General features: G+C 39.3%; 2 protein-coding genes across 2 annotated transcripts in view; both read right to left on the bottom strand.

The window, feature by feature from the left end:
- Positions 1–7,019, bottom strand: part of sash1b (SAM and SH3 domain containing 1b) — a 66,063-nt gene extending 59,044 nt beyond the window's left edge. The window contains exons 1-2 of the mRNA XM_063496655.1: positions 6,925–7,019; positions 5,713–6,202 (exon numbers count right to left, since the gene is read on the bottom strand). Coding sequence (XP_063352725.1) covers positions 5,713–6,195 — 483 coding nt within the window. The 5' untranslated portion in view covers positions 6,196–6,202; positions 6,925–7,019. The remainder of the gene's footprint in view (positions 1–5,712; positions 6,203–6,924) is intronic.
- A 1,051-nt stretch (positions 7,020–8,070) lies between these two features.
- The window catches only part of stxbp5b (syntaxin binding protein 5b (tomosyn)), a 29,048-nt gene continuing 18,809 nt past the window's right edge, over positions 8,071–18,309 (bottom strand). Inside the window, 10 exon segments of the mRNA XM_065472049.1 lie at positions 8,071–11,365; positions 11,455–11,675; positions 12,054–12,165; positions 12,767–12,932; positions 13,056–13,413; positions 13,899–14,138; positions 15,344–15,394; positions 17,580–17,627; positions 17,720–17,776; positions 17,857–17,919. Coding sequence (XP_065328121.1) covers positions 11,324–11,365; positions 11,455–11,675; positions 12,054–12,165; positions 12,767–12,932; positions 13,056–13,413; positions 13,899–14,138; positions 15,344–15,394; positions 17,580–17,627; positions 17,720–17,776; positions 17,857–17,919 — 1,358 coding nt within the window. The 3' untranslated portion in view covers positions 8,071–11,323.

Raw genomic sequence — 18,309 nt, 5'->3', positions numbered from 1 at the left:
ATTTAAATTCTGAGAGCACCTCATAGTTTAAAAGACCTATTTAGCCTTGTGAAACACAAGCCAAAGCACTAAAGAATAAAAAAGGAGGAGCTATGAGGAGCATTTAAATAAGTGAGGTTGCTTAAGATAAATTTGTACACAGAAAAACTGCTCAAAAAATACTCACTCATAGAAAACAAAATACAGCAGCCTCTTCTTGAGTCAAATCCAAAATAAGCATGGTGTTGCTAGTCATAAACTAAGTGCGTTATGCATTTTTGTTGCTTCCACTGGGCAAAGCTCCTCCAGATGCTCTACTGAATAATTCCTACTTGAATGCAACATGAAGGCAGAGGCCATTAAAGAGAAAATTTAATGGGATAGATGGATGTGTATATACAGAACAAGTGACCCTGGACAACATTAAACTTATACAGGTCAGTGCTCTGCTTTATATTGTACATAGAACAGTATCTGTGCTAGCAGCATGGATCAGTTATATTTCTCAGTAGTCACATAATATTGAATATGTGCTGGTGTACTGACAGCTGTCATTATACAGTTCAATTTTTCAATGATGTAGTGAGCTGATCAGTCAGCTGGACAGGAATTTACTTAAGCCCAAACTACAAGCATCACATGTTTAGGTTTTGAATGATCTGTACATTGCTATTCAATCACCCTGCCCCCAACTAGCCCTCGGCACCATAAGGGTAATACTCCAGCAACATTGCTGCAAATGCCCAGCGGTTTGAGCTAATCTATACTGACATAACATGAGTAAAGTCAATAGTAGGTCTACCCTACAGTACACTACAGGGCGACCAGGAAGACAATGATAATGGATAGAGGACATGATAAAACTGCATCACACTGCAGCATGACAAACCATTTATGCATGTCAGGGTTTTTCCTTGCTCAACATAGGTCTTTGAGTCAGGGCTTTTACACAACCATGATGGGTCTGGACTTCTGGTCCATATTACCTTATTTAAAAGTTTTATAGTTTTATAAACTGAAAAAAAAAAAAAATTACAACCATGGCGATTTTCCTTTGGAGGGAAATTTTTTTTTTCCTTTTCTGCACCATAACACCTGCAGAGATTAAAAGTCACTCGGCACATAATCCCAAAATCTGGGATGGAAGAGCGAGACCAACTTTGCCTATACCCCATATTCAGCAAAAGCTTAATCAGTTGAATTCAACAAAGCTGAAATATCCGCTCACAGTAGCAATAATATTCTTGATTGATTAAAATGAAGTAAGTCTCTTTGCTTATCCCTTGTAGCGCCCATCTACTGGCACAAAAATGACAATAAAAGCACAGGATGAACTGCAAGAGTTTTTAGGTCACTTCTTTAAATTTAGACTTAAAGTCTAACAATTAATACACTACAGCTATAAATCAGAATCAGAATACTTTATTAATCCCTAAGGAAATTATGTGTGATATGTAGTTTGTGTTAGTCTTGGGATAGGTAGACCCCATCCCACATTTTCTAACTCAAACACTTCAAACACAGCAATTCACACTGGAAGAAATACTATTTAATTCAACATGTCTTTGGACCTTCAGAGGAAAACACTTAACATCGAACACAGAAAGGTCCCAGCAGACTCCAGAACTGAAACCTGGGACTTTCGCCCAGTAAGGTGCTAATAAGTGCTAACCACTGCATCACCGTGCCATCAGAAGAGATTGAACTATTTTTAAGGCGACTCAAGGGAAGCACTGAAGGAAACTGAACAAAAACTAAAGTCACCAGTCCACTCCTGTGATTAACGTCCATGTGCAGGTGGCCAGCATACTGTTACACTTGTGCTCGCTTTAAACTCCGTGCTGGTGTTTTAAAACCAACTTTGTTCAACAAAAGCCATTCTATTCAATCTCCACTTTATTGTGACAAAGGCAGAGACAGCTGTCAGCTGCTGTAGATCTTGTATTTTGCCAGGCTCTATTCAGACTGTCTTTTCTTCTGTCAAAAGGGGCCTGCTGGTTTTGTTTGTCCTCTGATCCTCTGGAGAAGCAACACAGAAAAAAAAAAAATTATAAAGATTTCTTCTCCAGGACGGTTTTCAAGCGAGGCACTGCAGCGAGGCCTTCTGGGGAGTTGAAGCCCATTGTTAAGACAACTATAAAGGGAGCTTTTCCAAAGAGGGATTGGGCTTGATGAAATGTGATGTACGCTTTACCGACAAATGATGAATAATCTGGTGCATATCTTTAAAAAAAACAAACAAACAAGAAAAACCCTCTATCATCTAGTCTGAAACAAAACTTCTGTTTCAGACTATATCTATGCAGCACAGACTCCCATTCCCAGCAGCTGCAATTTCATGAGCAAATAAATCAAGTTTTCTCTGTGTTTACAGTATTCATCATTTGTGTTTTAAATGATCCGGATAATATATGTTAAATATTTGTTATTTTTTCCATGTTACATTTTCAGAAAATGGCTTGTTGTGTCACCAGCACTTAGATCATTTACAGCTTAATCGGCTTTACTGTTTTTTCCCCTCTCAAAGTCAGTAACAGGCCCTTTGGGTCTGTGTGAACAAGTCGTGCGTATAGAATCGGCAGAAAAGCACATTGCTCACTGGGAATTGATTGAGCTAGAGACTGAGGGCAGAAGGCATTATGTGGTTACAGATGCAAACCGCTGTGGTTCATGAATACCAGACAGAATAGGGCCTGAGGACATACTGTACTGTTAAAATCAAACAAAGCAAATGGGAGACCAACAAGTTTTTTAAAAAATAGAAGAACAAAAACTGGTATGGTGTGAAGAGGCTTTACTAAAATATCATGTAAGCATAAAGTAATATATGGTACACTACACAGCCCAAAACTAGGTTTTAAAACATCCCTGTCTTGTGGTTAATAAGGCCTGGAAAATATAATACAAACATTGAACTGATCTCTAAATGAGAGTATACAATATTATAGTTCTAAATGGTCCAAAATTTAAGCAGAGGAGAACTGGTAGAGGAGATGGGTTTACCCTTAAGCTGCTGGATGCTATTCCTGGTGAAAAAAGGGGCCGTACTGGCCTACATACCTGTATCCTGCAACCGTTTAATGGACTACATCTGATGAGGCCAAACTGCTCTGAAATCTGTTTCCATAACAATCAATTTTACCTGACTGTTTTACTTTCAAGTTTTCTTTACTAATGAGCTACCGAATGAAGCAGAGTCATCGTTCACATTATAAATGAATGAAATAATCGTGCATGTCTTTGCGGCGCAAGTACCGAGACGGATCCAATGGGCCATATTTAATGAGCCAAAAAGTTTGACCGACTTCCTACTGAAATGCACCAGGATGACATAATACTCAAAATGTTAAACACACAGTGGATGGCAAGAGAACCACAGCTTAACGTTGAAGAATTGGCCACAACAGTAAAACCACCTGCCTAATAATGTGTAAATCTCTGACCCATCATGGCATGGAAACAGGACCTCAGGGGGTGTCCTGCAGTGCCTGGCACTGCGACATTGGCAAGAGAGCCGTGTGCTGGCTCCAAAAGCAGAGTACAACTTTTAATGGGTAATTGCAACGCAGATGGTTAAAGAAAACTTTCCTAATTAGAGTTTCAATAATAAAGCAAATAACAAAGCGCCAAACACTGCATAAGGCTCACTTGATACAAGGAAGCACAAATACAATGACTGCAGTCCTGACCAAATATGAGCTCAATCCAACTAGAAAGCTGCATCTGGCTCACTACCCCCTCAGAACACATTCATTCATTGTTGATGAGCAGCATTTTAAACTTGTATCAGCTTTGGAAAGACAAATAATCAACACGAGTACTCTCTTGCCTAAGCACCACTGCTGTGAAAAACAACTGTGCCTTAGGTCTGAAAGTGTAAAAATATGCCGGGACAGTGTGCATCAGTGCTTCTAGCAAGGATTCACTCTGACACTCTGTTACAATACAGACTGTTTACCATTTAACCAACGGTAAACATCAGTTTTCTTCACTATAATCAAATCCCAAATCCATCAGTCACACCTTCCTCTTGGAGACAGGCTGTTGAAAATAAGCCAAACGTGTCGCTGAGCTTTTCATCTGGCCGGCCTTGGACCGCTTGCTGAGTGTATTATGGACTGAATGGATTTGGTTAATGCCAGAGCAGAACAGCTATCCTCTGCAATTACATTAACTAACAGTCCCTGCAGTCAACACAAAGAGCAGTTGTCAGGATGGGAGAAAATCCCTCGAAATAAAATGACATGCTGTCAGTCAGTCATCACAGCAGACTGATCCACTGTCCACAGAGGTCGGAAGCTTTTTAACTCTTGTTCATTGTTTTTCTTGCGATTGTTGCTTAACCAGTGAAACTGAGCAAATGTTATTTTCTGGCAAAGAGTGAGTATTGTTAGAATCATCGACCTCTTGGAGAAGGGGAAATTTAAAATATTCTTATATTTTAAAATTGCAATATATAACTTCTACAAATATTTATAGATCAGAAGACTTGTGTGTAAGAATTTGCTAGAAATCCCAAATTACTCACATCTCTTAGATTTTTTTGTGTAAAGTATCAGCAACAAAAACACTTTGTATCCAAATTGTATTTTGAGATGTTGAAACTGGCTAATAGTAATAGTCATTGATGATGGGATGAGACTTAACCATTGAGAAATTTTATTTGTAACATTTAAAAAAAGAATTACACTATAATATTTTGCACGATGTATACACATTTCTCCATATAGCTATAATAAGTACAGAACAGAAACCCCACCACACTGTCCTAAATGTAAAACTCATGTAGTCACCAAATTGCATTATTTGCAGGAATCCGTGAAAATTCAAATGCTTGGAAATGTTTCTGTGTTTTTGTGAACATGGAAAAACATAGCATCATGTACCATTTCATTCTGGATGTCACAGCCTCTTTTGCCTTATATACAGTCGAGTAGCATCACTGTAACATTATTTGGTTTTTTGTATTTTGTTTGTTCATCTACCTTAAAAACGACTCACTAAAGAAAAATATTAATACTGTTTGCCAGTATAGTAATTCTTGGAGATTTAAAACAGCTGTAGGTGTTGTGGTGTATTCTAAGCAGGAATCCGTGGCTACAGAGCCAAACAGCTGGAGCTGCAGCAAATCGTTTATTATAAAACACCACATTTTTCATTTTATGTGCTCAAATTCAATTCCAGTGTGGATTTAATGCCCCAGTTTGGATGTGTGAAGAGTGCTGCAGCAAAGGATTATGGCAGAGTGGGATAATGTCTTCTAAACGCTTGAACTCAACATTTTCTGACATGGCATTCTGCGAGATACGTGAAATAGCGATCTAGGCACATTTAGGCTGCTTATGGAACAGTAAATCCAGAAACAGAGAACACAATTAGGGTTTTTTCCACATAAAATCACCTTAACTTAATTTAAAAGATGTACACTGAGGATCAGAGGGCATTGTAAGTCTTAGTCAGTCAATTCAATTAGATTTAATCCAGTTACGTTTAACACTAATATGGAAATGTTTTGAGTAAACTAACACTACAATGAACCTCAGTAAACCTTTGCCAGAGACTCCAACACATCCTCAAAGAAGAATCACTTGACGTCAGCACTATCAAAGAAATTTGTCACACTCTTCATCACATTCGCAGCAAAGTAAGCATATTAAATCCAATGAGACAGCTCTTAAAGACCCAGCATTTATTATCAACTTAACTGCAAGAAATGAAGTAAAAATATCCTACCTTGTGGGTGTAAGGTGCTTGTCCCAGGTTAATGCCATCTTTTGCAAGTTTATCCCGTATGAGTACTTTGAGCTTCAGTTTGGGATAAGTCACAAAGTCATTACAGTCTGTGAAACTCGGGTTATGGTTCCCAGGACAGGAGGCCTGGTGCACTCCTGCAGTCTGTGCGTGACACCTCGGAGTCCCCAAGTCACCCACTCTGTCTGAGTATGAGATGTGGTGGCAGGCAGAAGCATCCAGAGGCTCTAAGGTGAAATAGTACCCAGGTGCTTTCCTTTTGTCCTCCTCTTTTAACGCTTGCACTGCTGTGAGCAGCCTGTGTCTGTGATACTGAATGCGGACCCCGATAGCATCCAGGTCTGGTTCTCCAATCTGCTTACAAACTTCCAAGTCATCATACCCATTGTCAAGGAATGACTCCACATACTGGGCCAGGTGGAGCTTAGACAGCCACTGGAGGACGAGATTTGGTCCCTGGCTCATCTTAAGACTGGAAATAGAGAAAAAAATTAAGTGCACATCATCATCTCCATTCAAACTGGTGCTGCTGTGCTGGGCCAGTGCAGTGGCAATCCAGCACTGTGGTCCGTAAGACTTTACACACAGTCTCCAGTTCACTTCTCCAAAGCAAACACATGTATTGCTTGTGGATAGAGCATTAGACAGCAAAGCAGACGCATATCAGGAGACAGCAGGGTACTGTCAGCTGCCCTTTGACCTCACCCACCCACGCTGAGACACCTGCACCTCGCAAGTTTTCCGGTTCAGACTCTGTTGCTGTCACATCGCTAAAAGTTTGGGAAAGGGCCAAGGGTTTCACAGAACAATTTCCCCCTTTGATGCAGTCAGCGAGACTTCTAAATGCAAGGCTGCTTAGCTAGTTTGAGCAGTCAAGGGAAGCGTAAAGTTAACGTTAGCGGGGGAAAAACTCTTTAAGTGAGTCTGCTGTGTTTCTATTAGATTTTAAATTAAAGCACAACGATCAACGTCAAAGAGTTGGTGTTGGTCAGTGTGCGTCCATCGTCTTTGTTTCATTCATCGCGGCGGCAACTGAGCAAAACGCGGAGGTCCATCAAAAACATTCATCCGAAGCACAGACTTAAAAGGATCTCGTTTCAAACACATCAATATATAAAATCTGAAATACAAATGGTACAAAATAAATCACAGAAATCGTCTATGGCTATTCAGAGAACACGTGTTGCGGCTTACTTTGTCCCCGGCTTTCACCGTTTTCAAGTTTGCCGTCCCTCCGCTCCATCCGCCGGTTCGTCAGACAGTGAGGATGCTGCTGCTCCTGATCTTTACTCACCGCTGTAGTTTTTATCCCGCTGGACGACGGGAGTTCTTAGAGCGCCGGCGCCACCTGCAGGGGCTGCTGGGAAATGTAGGAACGGTCGCTGGTAATAAAAAAAATAAAAAAATAAAATCTAAAGCATGAACAAAAACATTACAATAAAAACAAACAAAAATAATAATGTAAAAGTAATTAAAAAATACTACCAAAAGTGTTTATTTCCATCCTTTACCTTAACTTAATCAGTTTAATTTTGAATTTATTTCACATTTTTCTCCACATCTAGATCAGCAAATGTGACAAAACCTTAATAAATAAAATAAAAACATACTAAAGTCAACAACAAATTTTCAAATAATCACTAAAACTTACACATATTTAAAGTTTTATGACCCTTGACAAAAACATTACACAAAGCAGCTGCTGTATCTGTATGGATGCTTGTTTGTGTCATTAAAAAAACAAAACCAACCAAAAATAAAAACAAAAGAAAAACTTGATAGGGAAAATTTGTTTTCTTTGTTTTTGTTTAGCATCAGCAGAAAGTCTTCAAACTAAGTGGATCACTGGCACTCATAATAGTATACTTTTATAGGCGTTTAGTATACCAATATGATTAAAACACCACTACCTATAAATATCTATTACATAACTTATTTATATGAATTCTCTACCCTGCTATATATAATTTTTCCAAAACACAAAAATGTTGATTAATACTACATGAGAGTAAGTAAACAAAGCCTTTCCAGAGGTCTTTCACAGTGGAAGAGCAACTGCAAAAATGTGAAAAATTAGTCTCTTCTCTGAAAGTTGAGAGTGCAGATGGAAATTTGCCTGAATGTCTAAATCTGGCAGATTTAACTCACACGCTTAAACACACATATTCTAAAGCTGTCCATTAAAACGATCAGGTCAGTGTCAGAGCTGCCCCAAAAGTCTTTGAGCAAGACATAATGATCCAGAACAGCCACTGAACTCTGACCTGCGGAGGCCAAAAGATTCAGGTATAAAAAAAAATTTAAATTAAAATGGAAAACACAAAACTCATTACGGTTGGTTTTACATTTATTTTCCATTGCACAATAATATCTATATATACTGTATCTACAGTCTAAATTGTGGCAGCAGATAAAGTCAGACATCCATGTGAAATTTATTTTAATAAAACTGTACAAAAATTGCCTACTATGAGAAAATACTGCAACTCCACAGATATTCATCCCAGAAGACAGACGGATGGAAGTATGGCGAGTGAGAAACCCTCGAGCTCTCCTGCACGGTGCTGTGAGCCTAGCTTCCAACTTCAATGCATTTTTACAGCGCAGGGAGAGCAAGAGTTTTCATGAAGCAAACAGCAACATTAACAGATGTACCAATAAAAAATAAATATAATCTCTCGCATGTGTACAATTGGCATGATCAAAAGAAAATGGGACGCGCTCCGGATGTGTGAAGAGAACTTCAGTTTTGTTCAGCATGGTGGTTAATACAAATGCTAGAACAGACAATCTCTAAGAGGGGATAATACATGGTTGTTTCAAGTTTGTAAACACTTAATATCATGCATCCTTCAATGTGCAATAAGAGACCATTTAGGACATATATGTTGCAAACTGAAGCACTTTAAAGTTGAGGCCACACTTTGTAAAAAGACTCAGCGGCCCACTCAAAGGAGGATGGTTCGTTCTGCAGGAGAAAAGCTTAAATCTGAGATGAGCATGTTAAATATATACCAGAAAACGTTCATTGTCATGTCTGGGTGATGGATATTTATGCACGGCCATAGCTTGGACATTAATGTTGACATGGAAAACAAATCTGAGAGTGAAGAAATCAGCATAATTGGCAAATGACATAAATAAGCATAGGTTCTGTCATGTTTTGGTCCTTTGAAACATAAGAAAATGGGACAGAGGAATCAACACTTTAAAAATCATACTAACAAAATCATTTGAAGTACAAAAAATAGTGCAAAACCCACAAAACTGCTCTTCCAAATGGGTTTATCTCATTAGTATACAGTAGATTTAAAATCAGCCATCTAAAAGTGAAGGGTTTTATTCGAAAATGCCGTATCTCCATATTGCAACTGCTCATCCAATGTTTTCTAGGTACGTTTTCTTTATTTCAGTGATATAATACACCGGAATAAAAAGAGGTTTCAAACCTCCTAGCAGTTTCTAGGATCAAGTGTTCAGTCAATTTCCATTTCCATTGCTGGATATCCTATTTTGGAATGAAACTCCTCGCGTTTACTTTACACGTGTCCAGCAGTTTGGGGCAGTAATGAAGGTTTCATGCCCATAAGACGAAGCAAAGCCAATCTCCTCCCTAAACCCCGCCCCCTCACACACAGAAGATTTCTTAAGAGTGTCATCAAACTATCCTGACTGACTCTTAACGCCTGGGGAAAAATGAATCAAGACAACTTTGTGAAATTAAGAAACTCTTTGGTGTCAGAAAAAAAACATGGCCGCAAGCATACGGTATGTCACATTACCTGAACCCGCACTGTCAGATTTGTGTCCAGCTGTTGCGCTATATACAACATTTGGCAGCAAACTGAACTGACAAAGTCTTGTCCCCTCTTTTCAAAATAAAAGCCCGACAGATAATGCTCCTATATTGACACAAATAGCAGCATATCCTCACACCTCATGAAAAAGAAATCTAATCTAATTACAATAGGATTCTGGTTAATCACATTGAAAAACACTGTCAAGCAAAAACAAAAACCTCAAAAGACCTATTGTAATACATAGGTCAATATATTGTTATATAGACATTGGCGCCCATACACATATTCCTGAATATATGTATGTTTACAAAGACACAGATATACACGTAGGTAGAGGTTAGCATATATGCGTCATGAGGCAAAGGCAGAAACAGTTTTTTTAAGTTAATGGTTCAGAGAGAGATGACCAACGGCACTGCGTGGAACACGTATGTGTACTTGGTCATTTCTACTGGCAGCTACAGATACAAACACAGCGTTATCACTTCCATTGTGCTGTAAGAGACACATGCTTTTTTCCTACACATTGAGAAACAAGACTGGAAAAAAAGAAAGAAAAAAAATTCAGCTACAAATGTATGCCAATAAAAATTTGAATGATCATATATAGATACATCTTTAAGACAGGTAAAACGTAAATTTGTAACCAAAATATATATATATATATGTAATTATATTAAGGGCAATCTTAGCCTTGCCCATCAACACATCATCCTTCTCATACATGACTTTGCTATAGCCCCCTGAAAGCCTGAAGAGAATAAGCTCTTCAGGGATTTTCCAGTGTATCCACTCTTATCAATTGTCAATGTATTTAATGTAAACTCGTCATTGGGGTAAACATTTTCAGCACTTTCTTTTTCGCATTTAATAGAAGAAACAAAATAAAACTTAATGCCCAGCTTCATTTAATCCCCAACTATTATTCGCTTCCCATAAATAATTACATTTAAAAATAAAACAGAGTGATTCCATAAATTCACCATTCGTCTTTCTCACCCAAAACCCATTTGCTTGGTAAAAGCTGTAAAAAGGTATGGTCGGTGATGAACTAGTGTACTACCAGCCCTTATTTGGTGAGAGGCAATAGATTCAGAATCTCCCTGCCCATTTATTTACGCTTCTAACCACTTTAAAGGCCCTTTCTAGACAAAAACAATATATTAAAAAAAGGAAGGATAAGCCATACTTACAGATGCAAAAAGACAAACTCCAAAAATAATTTAGACAGAAAAACAAACAAGTCCTTCAGTGATTTAATCATTACTACAGAAACTTGCACGTTCATCGAGTTGATTAGAATTGAAGGACAAGGGGTCATCAGACTTTCCTCCTCATTTAAGTCCACTGTGTTTGGCAGACACCATAAAGGGCAGAGAATGACCAAATGCAGTCAGGCTAAAAGAACAGCAGTTTATATCTTTTTATATATGCCTGATGGATATATGAAAGGTCCCCTGTTCTCCTACTGTGTGGACCGATGTTAAATGAACGTCATCACTCTCAGGTGAAAATGGAATGAGAGTCTCCTAAGAGCTTCTCTTCTTCCATTTCTTTCCTCTTTCCATCCTCATTGCATTGCACTGGACAGTGTCTGCTCTGCAGAGGTCCTCGGGTGACTGAGGTAATGCAGAGGGATAATATTACGCTGAGGGAAAAAGAAAAAAAAAGCAAAATTCTTTTGCGCATAACTCCCCCGTGGAGAGAAATAGAGAAGAGAAGTAGAGGGACCTGCAGCTCCTCAGAGATACTGGTGTGTGAAATTACAGAGTCTGATGCGCCACACGCTGCCATCAGAGCTGGTACCACTTTTTATCTTTGTATTTCAGCATCATCTAAAGGAAGTAAAGTGGGGAAAAAATGTGAATCAGGATTAATGTGATAACCTGAAAAAGAAAAAAAATTATACTAGCCATTCACGTACATCATGCGCATGTTTGGAAAAGGACTCTGCGCTGGCCATCATGGCTGCTGTTCTCTCCTCCAGCTCGCCCAGCTTCTGCCCTCTCTCATCCAGAGCTATTCTGGCACGGGCAAGCTCTCCCACAACTCCCGATGCGGCCCCCTTCATGCCTTCCATGTTGCCTGGGCCAGGGATGTGCTGCGCCAGGCTACGAGACGCCTTACCTGCAGCTGTTTCTCCAACTAGCAGAGACAAAAATAGATATGCAGATGGTTTGTTGACAAGTCTTTTTTCATTTTTCCCTAAATGAAAGGTCACCTATCATTTTACCAAAGACAGTGGAATAAACGCCCTAAAAAGGTTCAAAGTGTTTTACATATAGCACGGGATAGCTAAATAAAGTTTCAACTGTGAAATACTTACATGTAGATATATATATGTAATAACAACAATACAATAATATATGAAACATCAAATTCAGAAGCCTGATGTGTGTGACTGATGAAAACTACACATTCAAAACACAACTGCATTAAGTATTCAAATGTAAACATATATTTAATTGCACTCTGAGGTTTTGAGAACTCCTTATGCAATACTAGAAGGCACTCTGTACTCACAGAGGTCCTCCCTGTCCAGAGACTGAGCTCCTCCCCCAAAAAGGCCTTTGAAGAAACCTCTGTTTGGAGCCTCTGGTGTCTCCACTGGGGTAAATAACTCACTGAGCATCTCCTGCGAAAGACAGAAACATCAGTACATGTATTTCAATATATTGTCTCTGAAGATATGCAGACTCAGCCAGACTTTTTAAATCAACCTGATTAAGGCCTGTATCTCCCTGAAAGAGAAAAATGAAAAAGGAAATGAACCCGCACCTTCAGATCATCTACTGAATTATCTGTAAGCAGACAAGCACTTCACCTTTCTACTTACCTCTAATTTTCTATAAAGATAACTATGAGGAATTATACTGTTGTCTAACATTAAAATGACTGCAGACCTGATTCAAACAGCTGGCCTACATAAGCATGTGTGCCAACATCACACCAGTTACTTTTCCTGGTTTAGACTGAGCCTATGTGAGAAGATTTATGTAAAGTAAACACAGCAAGTCTGTGTTGCTATGCTTGGCAGAAATCGCTGCCAAACTCCTTGTTATTTCTGAAATGCTTACAAATAAGAAATGTCTGCTATGTTGGACAAAATTAAACTCCAAATTTAAAGAAACAGTTTTACTGCTGGGGAGTTTTCTTGGGCTCTGAGGCATTTATGCATTTTTCTCTCTGCAAAGCTACTGGCATGGAGCTGATGGTGATCTGATCATTTATCTGACCTGCAAGTTGTCACAGGTCTCCTGGCTGTAGGTGATCCTCTGGATCTCAGTAGGGGAGGTGAGGTACAAAGCCTGACCCAGGTTGGAGAAGCAGAATGTTCTTGCTATCCGCATGTCTGTGAGCGGCAGGTAGTTGACATCCAGAAGAGGCCGTAGACTGGGTAAACTGTAATCACGCAAAACACCACACCAAGTTGCTAACATCTATTTACGTTTTCCTCACTTGGTATCTCTGCTTGATCAGAGATTTCAAAATATAAATAACAGCAGACGCTAGTAATGATGATACCTCAGAGTCATTATATGCCCATTAGCACAGAAACAGGCGATGCAGTTAGCCCCAGCCATCTGCACAACATCAGCCCTCAGCACGAAGGAGGTCTCTGTGATGCTGTGTTTGTAGATGCGGGTTTGGGAGGGCAGGGCCACCACCTTGGCCTGTTTCTCCGAACACAGTATGGCAAAGTGAGTATCCTGGCTCTCCTGTGACGGGGGAGGAGAGGCTGGCCTGCGCTTCCGACCCTTCTCTTTTTCTTCATCTGAAGCATTTGGGTCATACCACTGCTCAAAGAAAGGGGGCAGCAGAGTTCCAGTTGCGTCCAGCAGGGCCATAGTTAAAATGCCTCCTTTGAGCTTGACCAGGGTGCCTAAGAAATTAGATATTTTCAGCTTAAAATAAAAAAACTGGTCACAGCATAATTCAAGGTCAGCTAAAAGTGGCATGATAAGTTCTTAACTGTCTTCTGAAACTTGTGCAATTTTGGCTTTAGGCTTTGTTTTCTTAAACTAAACTAACCCTAAAACCAAAACGTAAAGGTCAGGTCTGTTTACCTTTTGGCTTCAGCAAATAAACCACAAGATATACCCATCATGTGGATAGCATGTGACTATTGTAGCACCAAATGATATCATATTGGTAACCATCTGTGTAGCTTTAGTCTATACTCTTGTCAACTCCTTGCACACACATTTCCACACCTTGATCAACATTTCCTTCCCCCTCGCTCCTTTTCAGCTATGAAGGCTGCTTTATCCTAGTTCTAATGCTTGATATTCTAATGCTTGTCAACAAAGGTCACTATGTATCCTCATGCAAATTTTATTTTAAGTTTGTTTTTTGTATTTTTTTTACCGCAAGATGCAATGCCAACTGGCTGCTGTAACCTCTGGTCTCCACTGGGTGGCAGGTTGAGGGCCACCATCATCACCGAGCCGTGGGTGGTCCCCACCAGCAGACAGGGGCTGACCAGGCTGTCTGTCTTCCTTGGAAAACTCTCACAGAAGTAAAAGGATGAGATGGCCTCTCGAGATTCTCGGTCTATGCTGGCTACACTTGAACTGCGTGAGCGGGTGAATGAGTTATCCCGGGCATCTGGACAGCAGGAGTGAGCACAAACAAAAGGAAATGAGGAAACAACGCATGTAAAAGTGAAAGGGGTTAGTAGTTAAACTCTCCACTTCAGCATTTTAGTTCTCAGAGAAAAACAAAACCCTGGTTAGAAACATATATTCTGATGTCAGAGGTTTAGCAGAGAATGCCTTCCATCGTATTTATGTACTTTATAGAAATGGAAATGCAGCGGAAAAGGAAAAACACCCACAGTAACATGATAAATAAACCCAAAGTCCAGCATAAGCAAAAAAAAGAAAAAGCTTTTGACATTGTGATGCTCTTTCAGTTTACATTCAAGGAGGCAGTTTACTTTTTCCACATGTGCATTTCTGGAATTGATTCTGAAAACTTAATGTTGTTTATTTAAAGAAATAAAAATGAATGTCCTATTATAGGATCACAAACCAAAAAAAAAAAAAAACAGGTGTTTTAGAAGTAAGAATTATTCATGTCTTATTTTTGTGCTGATGGCAGCTTAAGAACAAGTTTTAACCCCCCTTTAAAAAGCTAATGAGGGATACCAACATAAACACAAAAGGCCTTTTGACGTGGGGGAAAGGCTTAAAACAACGGCCATCACGTGTGATCTTCACAAGGAAAAACTGTAAACAGGAAAAGCAAGATTTTTAACACCGAGTGCAGTCATGCCACTGGAACTTCCTCAAAAAGAAGGAAACGCACACTGTGAGAGGATTAGTGTTATCTGCCAAATGACTGCAGAGTAAGAGCCATAGTAGTGGAGTGAGTTAGTACCGGTTATCCCACTGCAGCCCAAGTCAGACCAAGGCTGGTCCACTCACAGAAAATGGGGTCTGACTTAGTTCTACAGAGGTCCTCCTTCAGGTTCATCCTGGCTGTTGCCGTTCTTTTCACACAACACAACTGCTTCTTACATGTCTGAGTGCGCCTTCGTTGGAACCCACCCTTTTCTTTGAGTTTAAAAAGAGACAGTGTTTGTCTGAACTTGCAGTAAGAAAACAAAACAAAAAACAAACAAACAAATCCCCAAGACATCAGGAACATGACATTCAGAGCAACATGTTGCTGGACAGTAAGAAGTAGTTTTGCAGACCTACTTAAAAGCTAGAACCTAATACAAAGCAGAAGATTCAAATAACAAGATGAACACCTGTAAGAAAATACAAAGGTTCTTAGAAAAATGTAAGTCATTAGTTTTGGCTTACCCAGGTCAGTCTTTTGCTCACTAGACGAGCTAATTTTCCGTGACATCTTGGCTGTAACAGAAACAAATACCTCTGTTTTACGATGAAATAATAATGCCTAAAAAGATTGAGATTTTTTTTTAAACTTCTTTGATTGTGAATTACAATAAATGATTCAATAAGTATGATTTTTACCATTTTGTGGCATTGTTTTCAATGTGCACATCAGTGTGCAATCACTGAATAGAACACAATTTTGAGTACGATTTTTAAACATGGTGATACCAACTGTAAGACAACTGTTGAGGTCACAGTGCATACACCAATCAGCTACAACATTAAGAACTTTGGCAAGTGAATTGAGTAATACTGATTATTTTGTTAGAATGGCACCTATAAACAGGTGGGACTATATTTAGTGCTAGGTTCAATCGAACCTGATGGGCTAAAAGGAGAAAAATGTAAAAAAGAAAAAAGGGCAGTGCATGGACCCAAGTCCTCTCACATGGATCATTATGTGATAAATGTTCCTGGAAGGTATAGGTTACTTCCTGCCAAAAGTGGCCCGAGAAGGGACAACTGGTAAACTGGGGACAGGTCTAGCTCTATTACTACTGGCCCATGTGATCCAATTGCACTATAAGAACTAATGTAACAAATTCCTGAAAACCTTAGCACTGTTTGATAGTACAGTATCAAATAGTACTATCAAACAGTACTGTTCAATATAAATGGATTGTTTGCATGGTTTGGGCTTGGACAGCTGCAGAGATGTATGCTGATCCCTGTTAGAAGCTGAAAAACACCTACAATGAGCGCATGTGTATCATAACTGGAACACAGACCAATAGAGAAAGGTGTCTAAAGAATCATGTTTTTACATCATGGAAACGGGGCATCTGCATTGTTTACATGTGTCAGAAATTACAGCAGGATGCATGACGGCAAGCCAGTGGGACGGTCTGGGTAACGTTCTGCTTTGAGGTTGCTATGGCATTCATGAAGATGCTACTTTGACACATAACCAACCTAAGCATGGTTACAGACCACATACAACACTTCACTGTAATAGTAGTTGGCTCTTTTAGGAAGAACAATGCCAAATTGCCCCCCCCAAAAATTTCCAGGAACATGAAAAGTTGTTGATTTTGCCCTCCAAACTTCCCAGAGCTCACTTGAAGTGAACATCTGTGGGAAGTGGTAGAAATAAAAGAAGTCAAATGTGTGCAAGCCCCATCGATGTAAAGAGCTTAAAGGATCTGCTGCTAAGGTCGTCCTGCCTGATACCACAGGACACCTCTGGAGGTGTCGTAGAGCCCACGTCTCAAAGGGTCAAACAACGAGGCAGACCTACAGAGTATTATGGAGGTAATTTTAATGTTATAGCTCACTGGTGTATATCTTGTAAATGACTGTACTTGTAATAAGACGCTAAACTCTTTTGGAAATAACATTACAATTCATCATAATAAAAGCTGATTTTAAGGTGGTGCTTTTGGTTGTTGCCAGTTTCTTTTCTGTACAAATTCCTAAAAGTTGTCTGTTGCAGTCAGTGACCACCCTGAGAGAAACCATGAGAATACAAATGAGGTAGAGAAGCATCACAGACAACCGATAGAGCCTGTAATGTCAAACAAAGCAAGAGGCAGTTGAGAAATAAGGTAATTACAATTCAGTGAACATAGTTATGCAAAGAGAGTAGGTGGAGAGAGAGGAGGAGGGAGAAAAAAAAAAAATAAATCAGTGGACAGCCAAACAGTTAACACTGAACTGAAGCCCTGGAATCAAACACACAGAGCAAGTATCTACAGTCCAAGAGAAATAATTTTGATGTTAGTGCTGTAAAGACTGAGGCAAGAAGCAGATTTTCTATGCTTTTGTTTTAGTTTCAAAAAATAAAACAAGAAAAACAAAACACACAAAAAAATAATCCTCAAGTAAAATTTCATTTTTCCATACTATATTCTAAGTTGTGTAACAGCAGTCTACAGTATTTTGGTAAAAATCTGCATAGAAAATCTGCACCTGAAATTGAAGAGTCATCCTGTCATGCACTTGATCAACATCCCCGATTCATTTTCTACAAAACCCCGAAATTATGTGATTAGTGAAAACCGATTTCTTTAATGCAATTACTCCTTTAACTGGCACAGTATGCACAGGCTTGCGTAGGATTAAGGCACAGTGTGGTTAGAACGCCGTCATTCAGAGAGAAAGAGTGAGTAATCACAAAGAATACATCTGAAAGATACAGTACCAAAGTCATTGGCAACCGTCTTGGAAAAGCGCCTGCTTTTCAACTTCACTGGAAATAAGGTTCAAAAATACAAGTCAGAGAACTTTAGTCACCGTCTAAATACTAACTTTTAAAGGGTCATACACTTGAAAATACAATACCCTTCTCTATGAACTTCTGCTTTTTGTCATCATCTGAATTGCAGGGTGAGGTAGAGCCTACATGACAAATGGCAGCCGATATGAAAGACGCATTTCAAAAGAAAATGATACATTCGGGAGTTCACGCCAAGACTTACCTGAAGTAGGTGATCTGCAGCGGTCCTCTGAGGCATTGGACCCATCGTTGGAATCACAAATCGCTGCAGGAGCCACAGAAATTGTAATTAAGAGTCAGACAGGATTACGCTGCAGTTAATTCCTATTGCACATGTAGTAACAAGTAATAACAGCTCAAGTATTACAAAGGCAATCATACAATGAGGTAATCATTCAATTTAGCAAGTAAGCTCTGCTTCAGTTTACAAAGCTACCACAAGTGAGCTCACTAAATGCATCAGTATTGGCTGTCTAGTAGCAAATCATAGGTGTATACTTTAAAGATACTCTCTCTCAAGTCTGAAATTTGACTCCATCCTCACTGGCAATGTCAAAGAAAAGTCTGTACTGAGCTTTGGAGATTTGGGGTGCTATAATAAAACCAGAGAATGTATCTCTATGAGATAAAAGGAAAGGCTTAGAGGAGAACAATG

The sequence above is a fragment of the Pelmatolapia mariae genome, linkage group LG16_19 (genome assembly GCF_036321145.2).
Source record: "Pelmatolapia mariae isolate MD_Pm_ZW linkage group LG16_19, Pm_UMD_F_2, whole genome shotgun sequence".
NCBI classification, from domain to species: domain Eukaryota; kingdom Metazoa; phylum Chordata; class Actinopteri; order Cichliformes; family Cichlidae; genus Pelmatolapia; species Pelmatolapia mariae.
Note: the sequence above shows the minus strand (reverse complement) of the source record. Positions and strands in the feature narration are given on the sequence as shown.